Below are 23625 nucleotides of genomic sequence, written 5' to 3' on the forward strand. Positions count from 1 at the left end.
ACACTGATATGCCCCACACCACTCACTGTAACACTGATATACCCAACGCCCCTCAATGTAACACTGATTTACCCCACACCCCTCACTGTAACGCTGGTATATCCCACAACCCCCGCTGTAACACTGATATAACCCACGCCCCTTCCTGTAACGCTGAAATACCCCACGCCCCTCACAATTAAACTGAGATACCCCACACCCCTCACTGTAACACTGATATACCCCACACCCCTCACTGTAACACTGATATACTCCACACACCTCACTGTAACACTGAGATACCCCACACCCCTCAATGTAACACTGATATACCCCACACCGCACAATGTAAAACTGATATACCACACACCCCTCATTGTAACACTGATATACCCCACACCCCTCACTCTAACACTGATATACCCCACACCCCTCACTGTAACACTGATATACCCCACACCCTTCACTGCAATGCTGATATAGGCCGCACACCTCACTGTAACATGGATATACCGCACACCATTCACTGTAAAACTGATATACCCCACACCCCACACTGTAACATTGGTATACGCCACACCCCTCACTGTAACACTGATATACCCCAGGACCCTCACTACAACACTGATATACATCACGCCCCTCACTGTAACACTGATATACCCCACACCTCACTTTAACATTGATATGCCCCACACCTCTCACTATGACACTGATATACCCCACACACCTCACTGTAACACCGATATATACCACAACCCTCACTGTATCACTGATATACCTAGTACCACTCACTGTAAAACTCAAATATACACCACACCCCTCACTGTAACACTGATAGACCTAGTACCACTTACTGTAAAACTCAAATATACACCACACCCCTCACTGTAACACTGATATACCCCACACCCCTCACTATAACACGGATATTCCCTCCACACCTCACTGTAACACTGATATATCCCACACCCCTCACTGTAACACTGATATACCCCACACCCCTCACTATAACACTGATATATCCCACACCCCTCACTGTAACACTGAGATACCCCACACCCCTCACTGTAACACTGATATACCCCACACCCCTCACTGTAACACTGATATACAGCAAGCGCCTCACTGTAACACTGATATACCCCACACCCCTCACTGTAACACTGATATACCCCACACCCCTCACTGTAACACTGATATACATCAAGCGCCTCACTGTAACACTGATATACACCACACCCCTCACTATAACACTAATATACACCACACACCTCACTGTAACACTGATATACCCCACACCCCTCACTATAACACTAATATACACCACACACTTCACTGTAACACTGATAAACCCCACGACCCTCACTGTAATACTGATATACCCAACACCCCTCATTGTAACACTGATGACCCCCACACCCCTCACTGTAACACTGATATTGCACACATCCCTCACTGCAACATTGATATACCCCAAGCGCCTCACTGTAACACTGATACACCCAACGCCCCTGAATGTAACACTGATATACCGCACACCTCTCACTGTAACACTGATATACACCACACACCTCACTGTAACACTGATATACCCAACGCCCCTCACTGTAACACTGATATACCCCACATCCCACACTGTAACAATGATATAACCCACGCCCCTCACTGTAACACTGATATACCCCACACCCCTCACTGTAACGCAGGTATATCCCACACCCCTCACTGTAACACCAATATAACCCACGCCCCTTCCTGTAACGCTGAAATACCCCACGCCCTCACAATTAAACTGAGATACCCCACACCCCTCACTGTAACACTGACATACTCCACACACCTCACTGTAACACTGAGATACCCCACATCCCTCAATGTAACACTGATATACCCCACACCCCACACTGTAATACTGATGTACCCCAAGCCGCTAACTGTAACACTGATATACCCCATACCCCTCATTATGAGACTGATATACCCGACACCCCTCACTGTAACACTGATATACCGCACAACCCTCACTGTAACACTGATATACCCCACACCCCTCACTGTAACACTGATATACCCCACACCCCTCACTGTAACATGGATATAACGCACACCACTCACTGTAACACTGATATACCCCACACCCCACACTGTAACACTGATATACCCCACACCCCTCACTGGAACACTGATATACCCCACACCCCTCACTGTAACATGGATATAACGCACACCACTCACTGTAACACTGATATACCCCACACCCCACACTGTAACACTGATATACCCCACACCCCTCACTGTAACACTGATATACCGCACAACCCTCACTGTAACACTGATATACCCCACACCCCTCACTGTAACACTGATATACCCCACACCCCTCACTGTAACATGGATATAACGCACACCACTCACTGTAACACTGATATACCCCACACCCCACACTGTAACACTGATGTACCCCACACCCCTCACTGTAACACTGACATACCCCACACCCCTCACTGTAACATGGATATAACGCACACCACTCACTGTAACACTGATATACCCCACACCCCTCACTGTAACACTGATATACCCCACACCCCTCACTGTAACATGGATATACCCCACGCCCCTCACTGTAACACTGATATACCCCACACACCTCACTGTAACACTGATATACCCCACACCCCTCACTGTAACGCAGGTATATCCCACACCCCTCTCTGTAACACCAATATAACCCACGCCCTTCCTGTAACACTGAAATACCCCATGCCCTCACAATTAAACTGAGATACCCCACACCCCTCACTGTAACACTGATATACCCCACACACCTCACTGTAACACTGACATACTCCACACACCTCGCTGTAACACTGAGATACCCCACACCCCTCAATGTAACACTGATATACCCCACACCCCACACCCCACACTGTAATACTGATGTACCCCACGCCGCTAACTGTAACACTGATTTAGCCCACAACCCTCACTGCAACATTGATATTCCCTACACACCTCACTGTAACACTGATATACCCCACACCCCTCACTGTAACACTGATATACACCAAGCGCCTCACTGTAACACTGATATACCCCACACACCTCACTGTAACACTGATTTAGCCCACACCCCTCACTGTAACACTGATATACCCCACGCCCCTCACTGTAACACTGATATACCCCACACACCTCACTGTAACACTGATATACCCCACACCCCTCACTGTAACACTGATATACCCCACACCCCTCACTGTAACACTGATATACCCCACACACCTCACTGTAACACTGATATACCCCACACCCCTCACTGTAACACTGATATACCACACACCTCACTGTAACACTGATATACCCCACACACCTCACTGTAACACTGATATACCCCACACACCTCACTGTAACACTGATATACCCCACACACCCCTTACTGTAATACTCTGATATACCCCACACCCCTCACTGTAACACTGATATACCCCACACACCTCACTGTAACACTGATATACCCCACACCCCTCACTGTAACACTGATATACCCCACACACCTCACTGTAACACTGATATACCCCACACACCTCACTGTAACACTGATATACCCACACCCCTCACTGTAACACTGATATATCCGACACCCCTCACTGTAACACTGATATATCCCAACCCCTCACTATAAGACTGATATACCCCACACACATCACTGTAAAACTGATATACCCCACACCCCTCACTGTAACACTGATATACCCCACACCCCTCACTGTAACACTGATATACCCCACACACCTCACTGTAACACTGATATACCCCACACCCCATTGAAAATGCCCCGAGCCAAGTCGCCATCTTAGCGCAGTGCAGAGCAGCTCGTACACAAATTCAGACTGAGTCTCTGCTTCTTCTCAATATTTAATGCATTTCACAATCAGAATAAAGGGATATTTCACCAAATTCTTCAACTGCTCTCTGAACTTACTCTGGGTCACGGCATAAATCGCCGTGTTTGTGCAGCAACTCAGGAGTTGCAGCATGAATCCCAGATTCATGATACAAAGAGGTAGATATATATATATCACATGGCGCAGTGAAAACAGCAGTACATGAATAAAATACAACATATACATTGACCATAACAGGATGAAATTGCCCGAGATAAGAAACAGTAAAATGATGGATTTCCTACGACTCTCCATCTCAGGGTCTTTGTGACTCCCCCCACTGCTGGGACCCTGGAGTCTCCTGCGGGCCCTGCTGGCCACTAAAATGTGTCTGATGGTGAAAGTGTTGAGCAGCAGGATCAGAACAAATGGGACACATGGGTTGAGGATCTGATGAAGGATCGCGATTGATGCCCAGACCAGTGAATTGGGAATATAGTCTGATTCAAAACAAAACCAGGGGATGTTGGTGAGTCTGTACGAACCTGTATAGAAAAAATACCAGGTGATGTCCTTTAAACCACTCAGCACAGTCACTGTTCCCAGAACCACAGTCGCCGTTCTCTCGGTGCAATATTTAGTTTTCAGCTTCTGGCAACAAATGGCCACCAATCGATCGAAGGTGAATGTGACGGTGAACCAGACAGAGCAGTCTGTGACTGTACAAAGCAGGACAGCGTGGATATTACACACGGGGAGGGACAACACGAATTGAAACTGTTCCTTATAAACAGTGGGAATGTGCCTCAGTATCAAGTCGATGATAATGACCAGAAGATCCGCCGTTGCCATGGCCACCAGGTAGCGAGTGACACATTTGGAGAGCCCGCACTTTCCCCGGGACAGGATCACAATCGTCACTGAGTTAACTGTGAGTAAGGGGAATAAACAGGTAAATTATACATCAGGCTGGCAGCAAGAGCAGCAGTTCAATGGGATTTGGGGTGAAATAGAATCAGACAGATTTACAGCACGGAAAGAGGCCACTTTGGCCCATCGTGTCCGTACCAGCCGACCAAGAGCTATCCAGCCTAATCCCACTTTCCAGCTCTTGGTCTGTAGCCCTGTAGGTTACGGCACTCTAAGTGCACATCCAAGTATATTAGATCTGGTACTGTGAAATGAGGCAGGATTAATAAACGATCTCATTAGGAATGAGTGAACATAACATGGTTGAATTTCAAATTCAGTTGGAGGGTGAGAAAGTTGGTTCCCAAGCCAGGGTCCTAAACTTAAATGAAGGAAACTACAAAGGTATGAAGGCAGAGTTGGCTAAAGTGGACTGTGAAAATAGACTAAAGTATGGGACGGTTGATGAACAGTGGCAGACATTTAAGGAGATATTTCAGAACTCACAACAAGAATATATCCCAATGTAAGAGAAGGGATAACCATCCGTGGCTAACTAAGGAAATAAGGGATAATATCAAATTAAACACAAGGGCTTACAAAGTGGCCAAGACTACTGGAAGGCCAGAGGATTGGGAAACTTGTAAACGTCGGCAAAGAACAACTAAAAACTGATAGAGAGTGAAGAGATTATGAAAGTAAACTAGCACAAAATATAAAAACAGAGAGTAAGAGTTTCTACAGGTACATAAAAAGGAAAAGATTGGCTGAAGTAAATATTGGTCACCTGGAGGATGAGACTGGGTAATAAATAATGGAGAACAGGGAAATGGCAGAGACGTTGAATAAATATTTTTTATCGGTCTTCATGGTAGAAGACACTAAAAACATCCCAGTTGTGGATAATAAAATGGCTATCGGGAGGGAGGAACTTAATACAATCACTATCACTGATGAAGTTGTAATTGGTAAAATATTGGGACTAAAGTTGGACATGTCCCCTGGACCTGATGGCTTACATCGTAGGATTTTAAAAGAAATGACTGCAGAGATAGTGGATGCATTGGTTGCAATTTACCAAAATTCCCTGGATTCTGGGGAGGTTCCAGCGGATTGGAAAACTGCAAATGTAACACATTTATTTAAAAAAGGAGGCAGACAAAAAGCAGGAAACTATAGACCAGTTAGCCTAACATCTGTCGTTGGGAAAATGCTGGAGTCCATTATTAAGGAAGCAGTAGCAGTGCATTTGGAAAAGCAAAATTCAATCAGGCAGAGTCAGCATGGATTTATGAAAGGGAAATCATGTTTGACAAATTTGCTGGAGTTTTTTGAGGATGTAAGGAGTGGCTGGATAACGGGGACCAGTGGATGTGGTGTTTTTGGATTGACAGAAGGCTTTCAATAAGATGCCACATGAAAGGTTACAGCACATTATAAAATTAATGGGGTTGGGGGTAATATATTAGCATGGATAGACGATTGGCTAACTAACATAAAACAGAGATTCGGGATAAATGGGTCATTTTCCGGTTGGCAAACAGTAACTAGTGGGGTGCCACAAATACTTACAATCTATATTAACAGTGTGGAACAAGGGACCGAGTGTAATGTAACCAAGTTTGCTGATGATACAGAGATGGGTGGGAAAGCAAATTGTGAGGAGGACACAAAAAATTTGCAAGTGGATATCGACAGACTAAGTGAGTGGGCATAAATTTGGCAGATGGAGTATAATGTGGGAAAATGTGAGGTTAGCCACTTTGGCAGAAACAAGAGACAAGCAAATTATAATTGAAATGGAGAATAATTGCAGATGGAATATAATGTGGGAAAATATGAGCTTATCCACATTGGCAGAAACAATAGAAAAGAAAATAATTTAAATGGAGAATAATTGCAACTACTGAAGTACAGCGGGACCTGGGGGTCCTTGTGCATCAATAATCCAGACTTGAATATAGTGGGTATGAATAAGAAGTTTGCAGATGATACTAAAACCGGCTGTGTGGTTGATAATGAAGAAGAAAGCTGCGGACTGCAGGAAGATACCAATCAAGTGGTCAGGTGGACAGAACAGTGGCGAATGGAATTTAATCTGGAGAAGTGTGAGGTAATGTATTTGGGCAGGGCTAACAAGGAAAGGGAATACACAGTAAATGGTAGAATACTGAGCTGTAGATGAACAGAGGGACCTTGGAGTGCATGTCCACAGATCCCTGAAAGTAGCAGACCAGGTAGATGATGAGCTTAAGAAGGGATACAGAATACTTGCCTTTGTTAGCTGAAGCATAGAATACAAGAGCAGGGAGGTAATGCTTGAACTGTATAAAACACCGATTAGGATATAGCTGGAGTATGGCATGCAGTTCTGGTCACCGGATAAAAAGGAAGGACATGATTGCACTGAAGAGTGTACTGAGGAGATTTACGAGGATGTTGCTGGGAGTGGAGAATCTAAGCTAGGAGGACAGATTAGATACGCTGGATTTGGTTTCATTGGAACAGAGGAGGCTGAGGGAAGACCTCATAGAAGTGTATAAAGTTATGAGGGGCCGAGATATAGTGGATAGAAAGGGCCTATTTCCCTTAGCAGATGGGCCAACAACCAGGGGCATAGATTTAAAGTAATTGGTAGAAGGTTTAGAGGGGGTTTGAGTGGGAATTTCTTCATGCAAACGGTGGAGGGGGTCTGGACCTCGCTCCCTGCAAGGATGTTAGAGGCAGAAACCCACATCACATTGAAAAAGTACTTGGATTTGCAATTGAAGTGCTTTAACCTGCAGGGCTACAGAACTAGAGCTGGAAGGTAGGATTAGGCTGGATAGGTCTTGGTCGGCTTGGACACGATGGACCAAAATGACTTCCTTCAGTGCTGTAAATGTCTATGATTCTATGAAATACTAAAAGTTATAATGTAGGTACAGCAAGTAATCAGGAAGACAAATGGAACGTTGGCCTTTATTGTAAGGGGGATAGAGTATAAATGCAGAGAAGTTCTGCTACACCTTTGCAAGTGTTGATAAGGCTACACCGAGAGTAATGCGTACAATTTTGGTCTCCATATTTAAGGAAGGACATATTTGCGTTGGAGGCAGTTCAGAGAAGGTTCAATAGGTTTATTCCAGAGATGAGAGGGTTGACTTATGGTGTTTGCTTGAGTAGGTTGAACTGATACACCTTGGAGTTGAGAAGAATTAGAGATGATCTTATTGAAACATATAAGATAATGAGGGGGCTTGACAATATGGACACAGAGAGGATGTTCCCACTGATTGGGGAGACAAGAATAAGGGAGCATAATCTTAGAATAAGCGGCCATCCATTTAAAACTGAGATGAGAAGGAATTTCTTCTCTCAGAAGTTATGGATCTGTGGAATTCTCTGCCCCAGAGAGCTGTGGAAGCTGGGTCATTTAATATATTTAAGGTGGAGAAACACAGATTTTTGAGTGAGAAGGGAACAAATCATTACGGGTAGCGGGCAGGGAAGTGGAGCTGTCCATGATCGGATCAGCCATGATCTTATTGATTGGCAGAGCAGGTGCGAGCGGCCAGGTGACCTACTCCTGCTCCTATTTCTTATGTTCTTTTATTCTAAGAGAGAACGGAATTTGTAACTGGGGCTGAGGATATTGGCTTCAGTCATTCCAAAATGTTAATGACAAAATAGTAATAAAGTAAAATGTAGTTCACAGATCTAATTGCTGCAGATAGATACCTACCTGTATCACCAACAGCAGCAAAGATGAGAGAGTAAATTACAAGAATAGTAATGCAGTTAGTAAAGGTTTGTAGAGTTAATAGCTGGATACAGAGACTTACATGGAACACCCACAGCAGCAAGGAGAGGGTAGTAAAAGTATTGGAGAATCTGAAGAGCAAAGTAGATCCGCCATTTTAATGATCGCCTTTCATAACGTACGTAAAATTGTTCAATCGAGATCATGAGACCCCTGTCCATTGTTGGTACATTCCAATCCAATGTTCTCAGATTCCGATCCATTGTTGTAATATTCCAATCCAATGTTCTCAGATTCCGATCCATTGTTGTAATATTCCAATCCAATGTTCTCAGATTCCGTCTCCCGCTCTATGGAACAGCGCGCTGATCACAGTTAATGCCGGAGGCGATGCTCTCACTGACAGTATGGAAGAAAACATTGAAAGGAATCCCTTATTAATAGAAAAGAGAAACCCGTCACTGATACAATTCGGGTCCATGGAGATTGACATTAATTACAGTCACTGAACAAACAACTTCAGTTAACCCGTGGAGACTGACATTACTTACAGTCACTGAACATACAACTTCAATTATCCCGTGGAGACTGACATTACTTACAGTCACTGAACATACAACTTCAGTTAACCCCTTTCAATCCAACACTTTATGTACCACAGTAAAATAGAACATTTACCCGGTGAGGATGAGAAGTCTGATGGTTGCTGAGGGAAGGAATGATGGAAATACTGCAGGCTCTGGCCAGAATCTTTCAATCCTCCTTGGATATGGGAATGGTGGCAGTGACCTAGAGGGTTACAAATGTTGCACCGTTTACAAACAGAGAGAGGAATGTACCTGAAACTACAGACCAGTCAGCGTAAAGTCTGTGCTGGGGAAACTTCTACTGGCCATATTCCAGGAAAAAATGTTCTTGCATTTGCAAAAACATGGATTGATACATGAAAACCTGCAGAAATTGTTTTAATGTCAAAGTGTGTCTGACAAACTTGATTGAGTTATTGATGAAGTATCTGAGAGGGTTGATGAGCATAGTGTGGTTGATGTTGTGTATATGGACTTTCAAAGGGGTTTGATAAAGTGCTGCTTCATACATATTTTTCTTCATTCTATCTTTTGCTTCTGCCCCATTCTACTTCCCTCTGTCTCCCTGCATAGGTTCCCATCCCCCTGCCATATTAGTTTAACTCCTCCCCAACAGCACTAGCAAACACTCCCCCTAGGACATTGGTTCCGGTCCTGCCCAGGTGCAGACCGTCCGGTTTGTACTGGTCCCACCTCCCCCAGAACTGGTTCCAATGTCCCAGGAATTTGAATCTCACCCTGCTGCACCACTGCTCAAGCCACTTATTCATCTGAGCTATCCTGCGATTCCTACTCTGACTAGCACGTGGCATTGGTAGCAATCCTGAGATTACTAACTTTTGAGGTCCTATCTTTTAATTTAGCTCCTAGCTCCCTAAACTCGTCCCTTTTTTACCTATATCGTTGGTACCTATATGCACCACGACAACTGACTGTTCACCCTCCCTTTTTCAGAATGCCCTGCACCCGCTCCGAGACATCCTTGACTCTTGCACCAAGGAGGTAACATAGCATCCTGGAGTCTCGGTTACAGCTGCAGAAACATCTATCTCATCCTCTGACAATTGCATCCCTTATCGCGAAAGCTCTCCCACTCTTTTTCCTGCTCTCCTGTGCAGCAGAGCCACCCACGGTGCCATGAATGTGGCTGCTACTGCTCTCCCCTGGTGAGTCATCCTGCCCAACAGTACCTAAAGTGGTGTATCAGTTCTGCAGTGGGATGACCGCAGGGGACCCCTGCACTATCTTCCTTGCACTGCTCTTCCTGTGGGTCATTTCTATCTGGCTGTGTACCCTTTTTCTCCGGTAAGACCAACTCACTAAACGTGCTATTCACATCATTCTCAGCATTGAGCATGCTCCAGAGTGAATCCACCTGCAGCTCCAGTGCCTCAATGCGGTCCGTCAGGAGCTGCAGGTGGATACACTTCCCGCACACGTAGCCGTCAGGGATATTGGAAGTGTCCCTGACTTCCCACATAGTACAGGAGGAGCATTACATGGCTCTGAGCTCTCCTGCCATGAATTAAACCCTAGATAACCTTAATCTGGCAACAACAAGGCTGTAAAGTTAATTACTGATAAAGAAAACAAAAAGAAAAAGAAAAACTGCTTACCGATCACCAGCCAATCACTTAACCCTTTGGCTGTGGCGTCACCTTTCGATTTATTTCTACTTCGTGTTTGCCTGCTCTCCCTGCTGCAGCTGCACAAGCCAAGCCTTAGTGACCAGGGACTCCTGCTGTGCCTTTATAGGCCTCTCCTCCGACCTCCCGGTGAAGCTATTCCCCACTGGCCTTAGTGACCAGGGACTCCTGCTGTGCCTTTATAGGCCTCTCCTCCAACCTCCCGGTGAAGCTATTCCCCACTGGCCTTAGTGACCACGGACTCCTGCTGTGCCTTTATAGGCCTCTCCTCCAACCTCCCGGTGAAGCTATTCCCCACTGGCCTTAGTGACCACGGACTCCTGCTGTGCCTTTATAGGCCCATCCTCCAACCTCCCGGTGAAGCTATTCCCCACTGGCCTGTGACCAGGGACTCCTGCTGTGCCTTTATAGGCCCATCCTCCAACCTCCCGGTGAAGCTATTCCCCACTGGCCTGTGACCACGGACTCCTTCTGTGCCTTTATAGGCCCCTCCTCCAACCTCCCGGTGAAGCTATTCCCCACTGGCCTTAGTGACCACGGACTCCTGCTGGGTCTTTATAGGCCCCTCCTCCAACCTCCCGGTGAAGCTATTCCCCACTGGCCTTAGTGACCACGGACTCCTGCTGTGCCTTTATAGACCTCTCCTCCAACCTCCCGGTGAAGCTATTCCCCACTGGCCTTAGTGACCACGGACTCCTGCTGGGTCTTTATAGGCCCCTCCTCCAACCTCCCGGTGAAGCTATTCCCCACTGGCCTTAGTGACCACGGACTCCTGCTGTGCCTTTATAGGCCTCTCCTCCAACCTCCCGGTGAAGCTATTCCCCACTGGCCTTAGTGACCACGGACTCCTGCTGTGCCTTTATAGGCCTCTCCTCCAACCTCCCGGTGAAGCTATTCCCCACTGGCCTGTGACCACGGACTCCTGCTGTGCATTTATAGGCCCCTCCTCCAACCTCCCGGTGAAGCTATTCCCCACTGGCCTTAGTGACCACGGACTCCTGCTGTGCCTTTATAGGCCCCTCCTCCAACCTCCCGGTGAAGCTATTCCCCACTGGCCTTAGTGACCAGGGATTCCTGCTGTGCCTTCATAGGCCTCTCCTCCAACCTCCCGGTGAAGCTATTCCCCACTGGCCTTAGTGACCACGGACTCCTGCTGTGCCTTTATAGGCCCATCCTCCAACCTCCCGGTGAAGCTATTCCCCACTGGCCTGTGACCAGGGACTCCTGCTGTGCCTTTATAGGCCCATCCTCCAACCTCCCGGTGAAGCTATTCCCCACTGGCCTTAGTGACCACGGACTCCTGCTGTGCCTTTATAGGCCCCTCCTCCAACCTCCCGGTGAAGCTATTCCCCACTGGCCTTAGTGACCACGGACTCCTGCTGTGCCTTTATAGGCCCCTCCTCCAACCTCCCGGTGAAGCTATTCCCCACTGGCCTTAGTGACCACGGACTCCTGCTGTGCCTTTATAGGCCCCTCCTCCAACCTCCCGGTGAAGCTATTCCCCACTGGCCTGTGACCACGGACTCCTGCTGGGTCTTTATAGGCCCCTCCTCCAACCTCCCGGTGAAGCTATTCCCCACTGGCCTTAGTGACCACGGACTCCTGCTGTGCCTTTATAGGCCTCTCCTCCAACCTCCCGGTGAAGCTATTCCCCACTGGCCTTAGTGACCACGGACTCCTGCTGTGCATTTATAGGCCCCTCCTCCAACCTCCCGGTGAAGCTATTCCCCACTTGCCTTAGTGACCACGGACTCCTGCTGTGCCTTTATAGGCCCCTCCTCCAACCTCCCAGTGAAGCTATTCCCCACTGGCCTTAGTGACCAGGGATTCCTGCTGTGCCTTTATAGGCCTCTCCTCCAACCTCCCGGTGAAGCTATTCCCCGCTGGCCTTAGTGACCACGGACTCCTGCTGTGCCTTTATAGGCCCCTCCTCCAAACTCCCGGTGAAGCTATTCCCCACTGGCCTCAGTGACCACGGACTCCTGCTGTGCCTTTATAGGCCCCTCCTCCAACCTCCCGGTGAAGCTATTCCCCACTGGCCTGTGACCAGGGACTCCTGGGCCTTTATAGGCCCCTCCTCCAACCTCCCGGTGAAGCTATTCCCCACTGGCCTCAGTGACCACGGACTCCTGCTGTGCCTTTATAGGCCCCTCCTCCAACCTCCCGGTGAAGCTATTCCCCACTGGCCTGTGACCAGGGACTCCTGGGCCTTTATAGGCCCCTCCTCCAACCTCCCGGTGAAGCTATTCCCCGTTGTCCCCCATGGCTTAAATGGCCTACCCTTATCCTTCGACTGTGACCCCTGGATCTGGACTTCCCCAACATTCTTCCTGCATCTATCCTGTCTAAACCCGTCAGAATTTTATATGTTTCTATGAGTTCCCCTCTCATTCGTCTAAACTCCAGTCAATACAGGCTCAGTCTACCCAGTCTCTCCTCATATGCCAGTCCTGCCATCCCGGGAATCAATCTGGTGAGCCTTCGCTGCACTCCCTCAATAGCAAGAACGTCCTTTCCCAGATTAGGAGACCAAATCTGAACACAATATTCCAGGTGAGGCATCATCACAGCACTGCACAGCTGCAGTAAGACCCCGCTGCTCCTATACTCAAATCCCCTAGCTATGACATTTGCATTCTTCACCGCCTGCTGTACCTGCATGCCAACTTTCAATGACTGATGTACCATGACACCCAGGTCTTGTTGCCCCTCCCCTTTTCCTAATCTGTCGCCATTCAGATAATATTCTGCCTTCCTGTTCTTGCAGCAAAGTGGATAACCTCACATTTATCCACATTATACTGCATCTGCCATGCATTGCCCACTCACCTAACCTGCCCAAGTTACCCTGCAGCCACTTAGTATCCTCCTCACAGCTCACACCGCCACCCAGCTTAGTGTCATCTGCAAACTTGGAGATATTACACTCAATTCCTTTGTCTAAATCATTGATGTATATTGTAAATAGCTGGGGGCCCAACACTGAGCCCTGCGGCAACCCACTAGTCACTGCCTGCCGTTTATCCCGACTCTCTGTTTCCTGTCTGCCAACCAGTTCTCTATACTCTATACATTACCCCTAATACCATGTGCTTTGATTTTGCACACCAATTTCTTGTCTGGGACCTTGTGAAAAGCCTGTTGAAAGTCCAAATACACCACATCCACTGGTTCTCCCTTGACCACTCTACTCGTTAAATCCTCAAAATTTCTGGAAGATTTTGTCAAGGTTGATTTGCCTTTCATAAATCCATGCTGACTTGGACCGATCCTGTCACTGCTTTCTAAATGCGCTACTATTTCATCTTTAATAATTGATTCCATCATTTTCCCCACCACTGATGTCAGGCTAACCGGTCTATAATTCCCCATTTTCTCTATCCCTCCTTTCTAAAAAAGTGGTGTTACATTAGCTATCCCCAGTCCACAGGAACCGAGTCAGAGCCGATCGATTGTTGGAAAATGATCACCAATGCATCCACTATTTCTAGGCCCACTTCCTTAATTACACTGGGATGCAGACTATCAGGCCATGGGGATTTATCGGTCTTCAATCCCATCAATTTCCATTGCACACTTTCCTGACTTATAAGGATTTCCTTCAGTTCCTCCTTCTCGCTAGACCCTAAGTCCCGGAGCATTTTTGAAACGTTATTTGTGTCTTCCTTTGTGAAGATGTAACCAAAGTATTTGTTCAAATGGTCTGCCATTTCTTTGTTCCCCATTATAAATTTACCTGAATCTGACTGCAAGACTCTGTCTTCACTAATCTTTTTCTCTTCACATATCTATAGAAGCTTTTGCAGTCAGTTTTTATGTTCCCGTCAAGCTTCCTCTCATACTCTATTTTCCCTCTCTTAATTAAACCCTTTGTCCTCCTCTGCTGAATTATAAAATTCTCCCAGTCCTCAGGTTTGCTGCTTTTTCTGGCCAATTCATATGCCTCTTCCTTGGTTTTAACACTCTCCTTAATTTCCCTTGTTATCCATGGTTGAGTCACCTTCCCCATTTTATTTTTTACTCCAGACAGGGATGTACAATTGTTGAAGTTTATCCATGTGATCATTAAATGTTTGCCATTGGCGATCCACCGTCAATCCTTTTGCCCATCTATTTTTGCCAATTCATGGCCGTATACCATCGAAGTTACCTTTCCTTAAGTTCAGGACCCTAGTTTCTGAATTAACGGTGTCACTCTCCATCTTAATAAAGAATTCTATCATATTATGATCACTCCTCCCCAAGGAGCCTCGTACAACAAGATTGCTAATTAGTCCTTTCTCATTACACATCACCCAGTCCAGGATGACCAGCCCTCTAGTTGGTTCCTCGACATATCGGTCTAGAAAACCATCCTTAATATACACCAGCAAATCTTCTTCCACCAAATTGCGACCAGTTTGGTTAGTCCAATCAATATGTAGATTAAAGTCACCCACGATAACTGCTGTACCTTTATTGCACACATCCCTTATTTCTTGTTTGGTGCTGTCCCCAACATCACTACTACTGTTTGTTGGTCTGTACACATCTCCCACCAGCGTTTTCTGCCTGTTGGTATTCTGCAGCTCCACCCATACCGATTCCGCATCATCCAAGCTAATATCCTTCCTTACTATTGCATTAATTTCCTCTTTAACCAGCAATGCCATCCCGCCTCCCTTTCCATTCTGTTTATCCTTCCCAAAATGTTGACTACACCTGGATGTTGAGTTCCCAGCCTTGGTCACCCTGGAGCCATGTCTCCCTGATACCAATTACATCATATCCATTAACTGCTATCTGCACAGTTAATTCGTCCATCTTATTCCGAATACTCCTCACATTGAGGCACAGAGCTTTCAGGCTTGTCTATCTCACACACTTTGCCCCTTTAGATGTTTGCTGTAATGTGCCCCTTTTTCCTTTTTGCCTTAGGTTTCTCTGCCCTCCACTTTTACTTTTCTTCTTTCTATCTTTTGCTTGTGCCCCCATTCTACTTCCCTCTGTCTCCCTGCATAGGTTCCCATCCCCCTGCCATATTAGTTTAACCCCTCCCCAACAGCACTAGCAAACACTCCCCCTAGGACATTGGTTCCGGTCCTGCCCAGGTACAGACCGTCCGGTTTGTACTGGTCCCACCTCCCCCAGAACCGGTTCCAATGTCCCAGGAATTTGAATCCCTCCCTTCTGCACCACTCCTCAAGCCACATATTCATCTGAGCTATCCTGCGATTCCTACTCTGACTAGCACGTGGCACTGGTAGCAATCCTGAGATTACTACTTTTGAGTTCCTACTTTTTAATTTAGCTCCTAGCTCTCTAAATTCGACTTTTAGGACCTCATCCAGTTTTTTACCTATAGAGTTGGTACCTATGTGCACCACATCAACTGGTTCTTCACCCTCCCTGTTCAAAATGTCCTGCCCCCACTCCGAGACATCCTTGACCCTTGCACCACGGAGGCAACATACCGTCCTGGAGTCTCGGTTGCGGCCACAGAAACGTCTACCTATTCCCCTTACAATAGAATCCCCTATCACTATCGCTATCCCACTATTTTTCCTGCCGTCCTGTGCAGCAGAGCCATCCACAGTGCCATGAACTTGACTATTGCTGCCCTTCCCTGATGAGTCATCCCCCTCAACAGTACCCAAAGCAGTGTATCTGTTTTGCAGTGGGATGTACACAGGGGACCCCTGCACTACCTTCCTTCCACTGCTCTTCCTGTTGGTCACCCATCCCCTATCTGGCTGTGTACCCTTTACCTGCGATAAGACCAACTCGCTAAACGTGCTAGTCATGTCATCCTGAGCATCGCGAATGCTCTAGAGTGAATCCACCCACTGCTCCCGTGCCATAATGCAGTCTGTCAGGTGCTGCAGGTGGATGCACTTCCCACACACGTAGTCGTCAGGGACACTGGTAGCGTCCCTGAGTTCCCACAAAGCACAGGAGGAGCATAACACGTGTCCGAGCCCTCCTGTCATGATTTCACCCTTAGATTAACTTAATTTGGCAACAACAATGCGAAAGGATTACTTACCGATAAAGAAAAGAAAAAGAAAAACTGCTTACCAATCACTAGCCAATCACTTACCCCCTTGGCTATGATGTCACCCTTCTATTTCTTTGTCCTTTTTTGCCTTCTCTCCCTGCTGCAGCTGCAACAACTGGCCTCTTGTAGGCCTCTTAACTCGACTCTGCCACTCCACCTCTGACCTTCTGAGCGGTTCGAATCACTCCCACTCCCTTGGGTTCTGGACTCGGGATTTATTTGGGGACGTGATAAAGTGCAAGAGACAACGGGTTTGGTGCAAAAGAACTTTGATTTTATTCAAGACAAGGAAATACAATGTAAGCCTTATAATCACTTAAATAAAGAACAGTACATCACACAATCAAAGGGGTTACAGTGAATAATACACCTCCCACCTCCCAATCTCTAACACTGACTAAATTAGACTCCAGGGCAGGCAGGGACTATGCTTACCAATCCTTTACAGTCAGTTGTCAGTAGTTCGCGATTTCGGGGTTCCTTGGATTCTGTAGGTTCTGCTTGCTGTACCCCAAACCTCGTAGAAGACTTCTAACTGTGCAATCTTCAGTTGGGTGGTGCCCGTTGATGTGATAGGCGGAGTTCTGGACTTATGGGATAAGTAGCCACTTTCCTTCACTAGAAATACGCTCAAAGTCTCTTTAGGTAATGTTTTCACCTGTTGGTCGTCAGGACTGAGATTGCAGAGTGGAAACATTCCATTCTTCACTTTCTTCCTTGTGGAGTTTTAGTTCAAAGTTGGTCGATCGCGGTGGTTTTGGTGGTACCACATTGTCTGTGGTCGATTGCTGCCGCGATGGTGATATTCCTCCTTCTGTTTCCGATTTCAGGACGTCGAGACTGGAGAAGTTAGTTACAACTGCTGTGGTGGTCCCTCTCCCTTCCTGATCTGAGGCTGCTGTGTGCATACCTTCTGCTAAGTGTCCCTAGTAGTGTCTTCTGAGGCAGTAGCAAACCCTTTATTAAAGCAGGGCCCAGTTATACGTTTTGAGCTGTTCTAATCTTCGCGCCAAATCAGTCCAAAATTAGTTTTTTAATTTTGGCGGGCCCCATAATTTTTTGTCATATTTTGGCGGGCTCTTCAAAAGTTAATCTGTCTCGGATGTGTCGGTCTTTCAAATCTGTTTCTTGATGGAAATATTAGCTTTGGTATTTGCAATGTCTGTCTGTGCTTGGGTTGCTTCATGCGGGCTGGATGGGACTTTTTTGTTGTGCATAGGCTGAGATGGCTTTCCAGATTCAGGTTGATGGTGCGCTATCTCTGGGATAATTGTTGCTATGTAAATATCTCCTGTGGAGAAGCGTTTTTCGAGTATTCTCCCAGACAATTTGTTTTAGCTTCAATACCCAGACAGTTTCAAACCTCAAAACAGGATCGGTCCTTTTGTTCTTTAGCCCTGCTCACACAGGTTCAATCTGCTTTGTAAAATCCCAAATTCGATTAAAGTTCACAGTTTCTTCCATGTCAACATTAGGATTTCAAACTTTCTGGTAAATAATTCCAAATTAAATGTCCTTTCCAATGAATCCAAACACTGGGGTGGGGGAGGGGGCCGGGGGGGTTCCCATGAATTTTGCCCCCTTCAGTCCCCCCTGTGACACTCTACATTCTTGAGTGCCATGCCAGGTGAGCAAAATTCCTGATTTCCCGAGAGTCAACCTTCTGTGTATTTACCGAGCTAAAACTTTAATGTGCATCCCCCTTTGAAATGCAATGTAGTTTACAGGCAGGTAGTTATTGCAATCCGGTTCCAGCATAGAGAGGGTACGACACCCCTCCATCACTCTGTTTTCACAGTCAAATAACGGTATATAGACAAACACAATTTTAGGTGCAGTAAAATAAAGGTACATAGTCAAACAGGTTTTTAAGTAACATTCTTACAACACTCAATTTCTGTGCTTTTACAGCAGGTAAAAGTAAAACAAATTAAACACAGTAATATGGTGTTACCCCTCCCTGCACGATTCCCACATTCAGCCAGGGAGTGTGCAGCACCCTTTGGTGCTGGACCTGAAGGCCTCTGCGTTTCACTCGGCAAGTGAGACACTATAAGTAAGGAATAATCGCGAGCTGGCAGACAACCAAAATATTCTGATCCCGGCTGGGACTTTGATATTTCTGAAAATGTCCCACCCAGGTGGAATTGTGATCTCTCGAATCTTTCTCCCCATCTCAATTGTTTTCTGTTCTGGAGTATAGAAATGTTTCTATGAGATTACTACAGCTGCTCGCAGAGTGGTAAGATGTTTGGGTAGAGGGGCAATTTCATAGCCAAAATGTGTAATATAATCCTGCAGGTTTGTGATGTTTTCCTTCTCAGTGAGGTGGACAGTGGAGGGTTCAGGAATGGGGACAATCCGTTCCTGGACCAGTGGAACTGATGCCTCAGGTTTAAAACAAAACCTGCTGTCACTGACCGGACACCAGAAGTGTCCATGTTGGTAGTGGGGCACACTGGTGGTGAACAATGTCTCACCCTCTATGTATGCTACTTGTGGAGGGACATGGTCTTGTGACATTACCTCCATGGTACAGTTAATAGGTTGTGTGCCAGCAGCTGTAAACACACACTGTGAGTTAGAATAGGCCCTCAAGTGCTGGGGAAAATGTATTACGTGTGCACCCCGGCTCCGACACCCGGAGAGGTCAGTACCTGTCATAGCATTCTCCCACTTTATCACATAGGGTGGGACCGCTGCTAAACGAACGTGTGCACATCCTTGAAACACTCCAATGTTCACCACCGTGTATACCGGTGTGGGTCGGGCTGTCCCACCCATGACCAGCATCCTGAGTACTATCCCCATGATGGTGTGGTTAGATTTCCCACAATCTACTGGGACAGGGTAGGCTTCAGAGGCTAGGCGGTGCTGACACGGGCTTAGTGAATTGCTGTACGGGTGGAGGGCTGCGAGGTGTGTGTTGCTGATCCAGGAGGGGTCTAAAACTTGTTTCAAATCCTCCAGGTTGTTGCGGCCCCCACACGATAACCAGGCCCCATACAGCACGCACACCTCGTTCTGTGTAGCCTGGTCTGAAACATTCCTATTCTCCCGTATAAGTGCACTCACTGTATGTGCATGTTTTTCCAGCTCAGCCACAATTTCTTTGAAATGGACCGACATAGCCTGGTCCTCGTGTAGCTCTGAGCCTACTGCTGAGTTTTCTTGTTTCAGGATCTTTCTCACTTTGCTCTTGAGACCATTTGTCTGCATTTGCAGTTCTTTCTCATCCAGGCTATTTATCACAGAGGATCCTGTATTATATGCTGTACAAATGTCGTTCAATGTTCCCCTTTTTGGTCTCCTCGTGCCCATGGTGTCCCTAGCATATAGGGTGTATAAATCTGCTTTGTCTATGTTCCTAAAGTCTAACTCGTAAAATTTCTTGAACATTTCTCTAAGTATAGCTGCTCTGTTTCCTTCGGGCACCATGCAGGTCAGTGCACCTCGCTAAGGTCTGAGATAACTGAGGCTACTGCATCGTGTACCCCCTGATATAACACCTTTTCAGTCGGTACCAATACTAATCCGTTCCCTGGACCCTTGGTGGTGGTAAGACACCTTTCTATTATTGTTTGTATTGGTGGGGTCGTGGGCAGGGGTTCCTTAATGTGTGCTCTAAGTTCGGTGGTGTTAATTGGGAGAGGGGAGTGTGGGACCGTACACACGTGTAGGCTGGAATCCCTTCCCCCTCATCTTGCCTGGCGAAGGCGATTGATATGTCTGCGGGACAGATCTCCTCTGACCCCCACATACAGACGTAAATTACCTGTTCAGACTCCCACCACTTGTTCCAACACACCTTTACTCCTCCCCGTGTCCCCGTGATGGTACGGTATGTGTCATTACCCAGTTTTTCCCAGTTAGATTCCTCATCCCCCGTGTCCTTGCTCATCTTCCTGAGCCAGCACCATCTACCCAGGGGGATCTGTCCTTTACAAGTCAAACACACACGTTTTCACTCCGTAACACTGACCCAGGCAGCAACGACCCATATCCTGGGGCATGGAACTGAGACCTCCCCGCAGGTAAACCCTTCCTGGGTGGAGTTAGATCCCACCCACCCCGGCCACCTTCCCTCGTGGGTGTAAACGGTGAGCTCTTCCACACCCGGTGTGTCACTCCCAGCAGTCACAATCGGTGCTCTCTCTCCTGAGCATCCATAGCTGACGGATTCTTCCATGTCTCCTCGGCCGCTACTGCTCATCGTTATCAGGACAAGCAGAAACAGGACCCTTCTCATGTTGTTCTCCTTCCTGTCGGGGCACATAGAACAGATTGTACAGCCCTGAGAAGAGCTCTCTGGCTTGACAAAGATGAGCGAGTTCCAATATGGGCTCATTTCTCCTCAGGCACTTTAAGTCTATAATCGACTGGCTATCTTATTCACTTCCTCATGGAACTGATGTCTGCTTTTAACTTTTGTCTCAAATCCGTTTTACTCTCATCTTCCTTTAATAGCTATACCGGTAGATTCTTCCTCGTCCCGGGTGTTACCCAGCCTGTGCCTCTTTTAATAGCTGCACAGGTGGATTCTTTCTCTTACCCCACTAACTAATACATATGTCACTATCATTACATAGAAAATCCCACACTACACTGGATCCTTACCAACCATAGTTCAATTCATATCATGCTATATGTTCACCTGCCACCTGTCTCCGGGTGGCCAGGTTCATTCCTGTTCTCCTTTCTTCTCTGGCCTCTGGGTTTCCAGCGAGGCCGGTCGTAAGTCGGCCTGTAGCGCAGGACCCGGAGTGTCCTGACCAGAGGTGGGCCTGAGTTCCACACTACTGATGGAACGTCCCCTCCAGTGCTACAGGACACCGCTCCTTTGGGGGTGGCTGCCCCGTTCATTCCATCCCCTGGGGGCTCTGCCTGGTCGAGGGCCGTGGGCTGGGGATTCCCAATTGTTGCCTGGTCCACCGCTATCTCTTCTGGGGGTCCCTCATTGTCCGAGGCTATTGGCTGGGGGTCCCTGCTCACAGGCTGGTCCCTGATTTTAGGTACCCTTTCGCGGCTGGTCCCTCTCCCGGGCCTGAACCTCTTGAACTGAGGCGCTGGTGACCATGGTGCCTTAAGCCGTGGAGTGAGGAGAGTTCTTCTTCAGGCTCTGGCTACTGGGGGTGCGTCCAAGTCTCAAATGATTGGGGGGACAGCCCCTCCAGTAACACAGTCTACAGCCCCTCTAGGTACAGTCTGACACGTCCCCTGTGGGATCTCCACAGTCGGGGGCTGCTGGCTGGAGGTCCCTGCCTTTAGTACGGTCCCCTGTTTCTGGCTGTCCCTTGTGTTTAGCTGTTATCACGGGGTTGAAAAGTTTGCACTGTTTTATGTGGAACCACTTTGTACGGTGGGGCATTTTCAGGGCTTAGACCATGGGGCTTGCCTTGTCAACAATGTGGTACGGTCCCATGTACAGTGCCACAAAAACCCCTACTCGAGCGTAGTTCCTGACCATAACCTGGCCCCTATCTCCCATTCCTGGTGTTTGCGGGGCTCTAGCAGCAGTCGGTTGCTCCGATGCTGTTTTCCCATGTTGTTAGCAGCCTGCCAGTGAATCTGTTTAAGGTGTTCAAACAGATTCCTGACAAAGCTGTCCCGGTTCGCTTCCCTAACCTGACCTTCCGTGAGTCCCGGGGCTAACACATGGGTGAGGGTTCGCATGGCTCTGCCTGTAATGAGCTCGTACGGGGAGTACCCCATGCTCTTTGACTGGCTGGCCCGGATCTCCATGAGGACCAGTGGTGGGACCTCTACCCACCTCTTGGGTGAGTCCCCGGTCTCTTTACGTAACGTTTCTTTTGTAGTGTGGTTTAAACGCTCCACAGGCCCGGATGATTGCGGGTTGTGGGCGACATGCCATTTCCCTTTGAATACATCCACCAATACTAGGCAGTACTTGTAGCCTCCCTGGGCGGTGGGTAGCGGCCCAGTGTAGTCGATCTGGATCGACTGCCAGGGTCCCTTGACCCTCTGGATATGTCCCATAGACAGCTTACCTTTCTGGGGTCAGGGTTGTTGGCCGTGCACACCAGACAGCTAGCACAGAAATCGCAGACATCTTCCCTGAGTCCCGGCCACCACCCTGCCTGTTCCACTCGTTGCCAAGTGGTCTCAGGTCCGGGGTGTCCTGCTCCTGGATCCCCGTGGGCCAGCTGGAGGAATTCTCTCCGGTGTTGTTGTGGTACTACCCTTTGCTCCCCCCTGAACAGCATGCCTTCTTTAATGGTAATCGCTGTGGTGCCGTACGGGCCATCTACCCTTTCCCCTTTTAGCTCGCGTGTTCAGGACAGGTTTGAGGACGGGGTCCTGGCTCCGAACCGTTTTCAGGTCCGGGGGCAATGCTACCCCAGCCCTACCTGTCGATCCAATCCTGCCCCTAACCGCTACAATGGGTCCTGGGGTGTACGGGTCCCAGAGCTTGCCCGTGCGGGCCTCCTGCTTGGCCAATATGTCAGCCTGCTGGTTTCCCTCGCTACTGGGTTCAGTAGTGGAGTGTGCCTTCACTTTATGTATATAGACCTTTCCTTCCTCCCCGATGGCTTTCATGATCTTTTCCAGTAAGGGTTTAATTGCCAGGGGTCTCCTGTCTGCAGATGTGTATCCGCGACGGGACCAGATAGCCAGGTACTCCGTACATGAATTACATGTGAACATACTGTTGGAGCAAATCGTGTACGGGGTAGGGAATTCTTCGGGGTGTGTGACTACATACACCATCGCAGACAGTTCAGCTTGCTGGGCGCTCAGAGTACTGGGGAGTTTAATCGGCAGGGCAATGCCTGCCTCTGTGTCATAAACTCCACAGTCTGTGAGTCGTTCACCC

The 23625-nt window shown here is 47.7% G+C and overlaps 1 protein-coding gene across 1 annotated transcript; it reads right to left on the bottom strand.

Moving 5' to 3' along the window:
- Nucleotides 1–3893: 3893 nt before the first annotated feature.
- LOC139247093 (uncharacterized) lies at nucleotides 3894–23348 on the bottom strand. Its single transcript, XM_070871506.1, has 6 exons — nucleotides 23184–23348; nucleotides 21445–21872; nucleotides 19693–20031; nucleotides 17308–17506; nucleotides 8603–8870; nucleotides 3894–4798 (listed from the first exon to the last, which is right to left on the bottom strand). The coding sequence occupies exons 1-6, from the start codon at nucleotides 23346–23348 to the stop codon at nucleotides 3894–3896; spliced, it is 2304 nt and encodes a 767-aa protein (XP_070727607.1).
- Nucleotides 23349–23625: the final 277 nt, after the last annotated feature.

Source organism: Pristiophorus japonicus, unplaced genomic scaffold, assembly GCF_044704955.1.
Source record: "Pristiophorus japonicus isolate sPriJap1 unplaced genomic scaffold, sPriJap1.hap1 HAP1_SCAFFOLD_256, whole genome shotgun sequence".
Taxonomy (NCBI): domain Eukaryota; kingdom Metazoa; phylum Chordata; class Chondrichthyes; family Pristiophoridae; genus Pristiophorus; species Pristiophorus japonicus.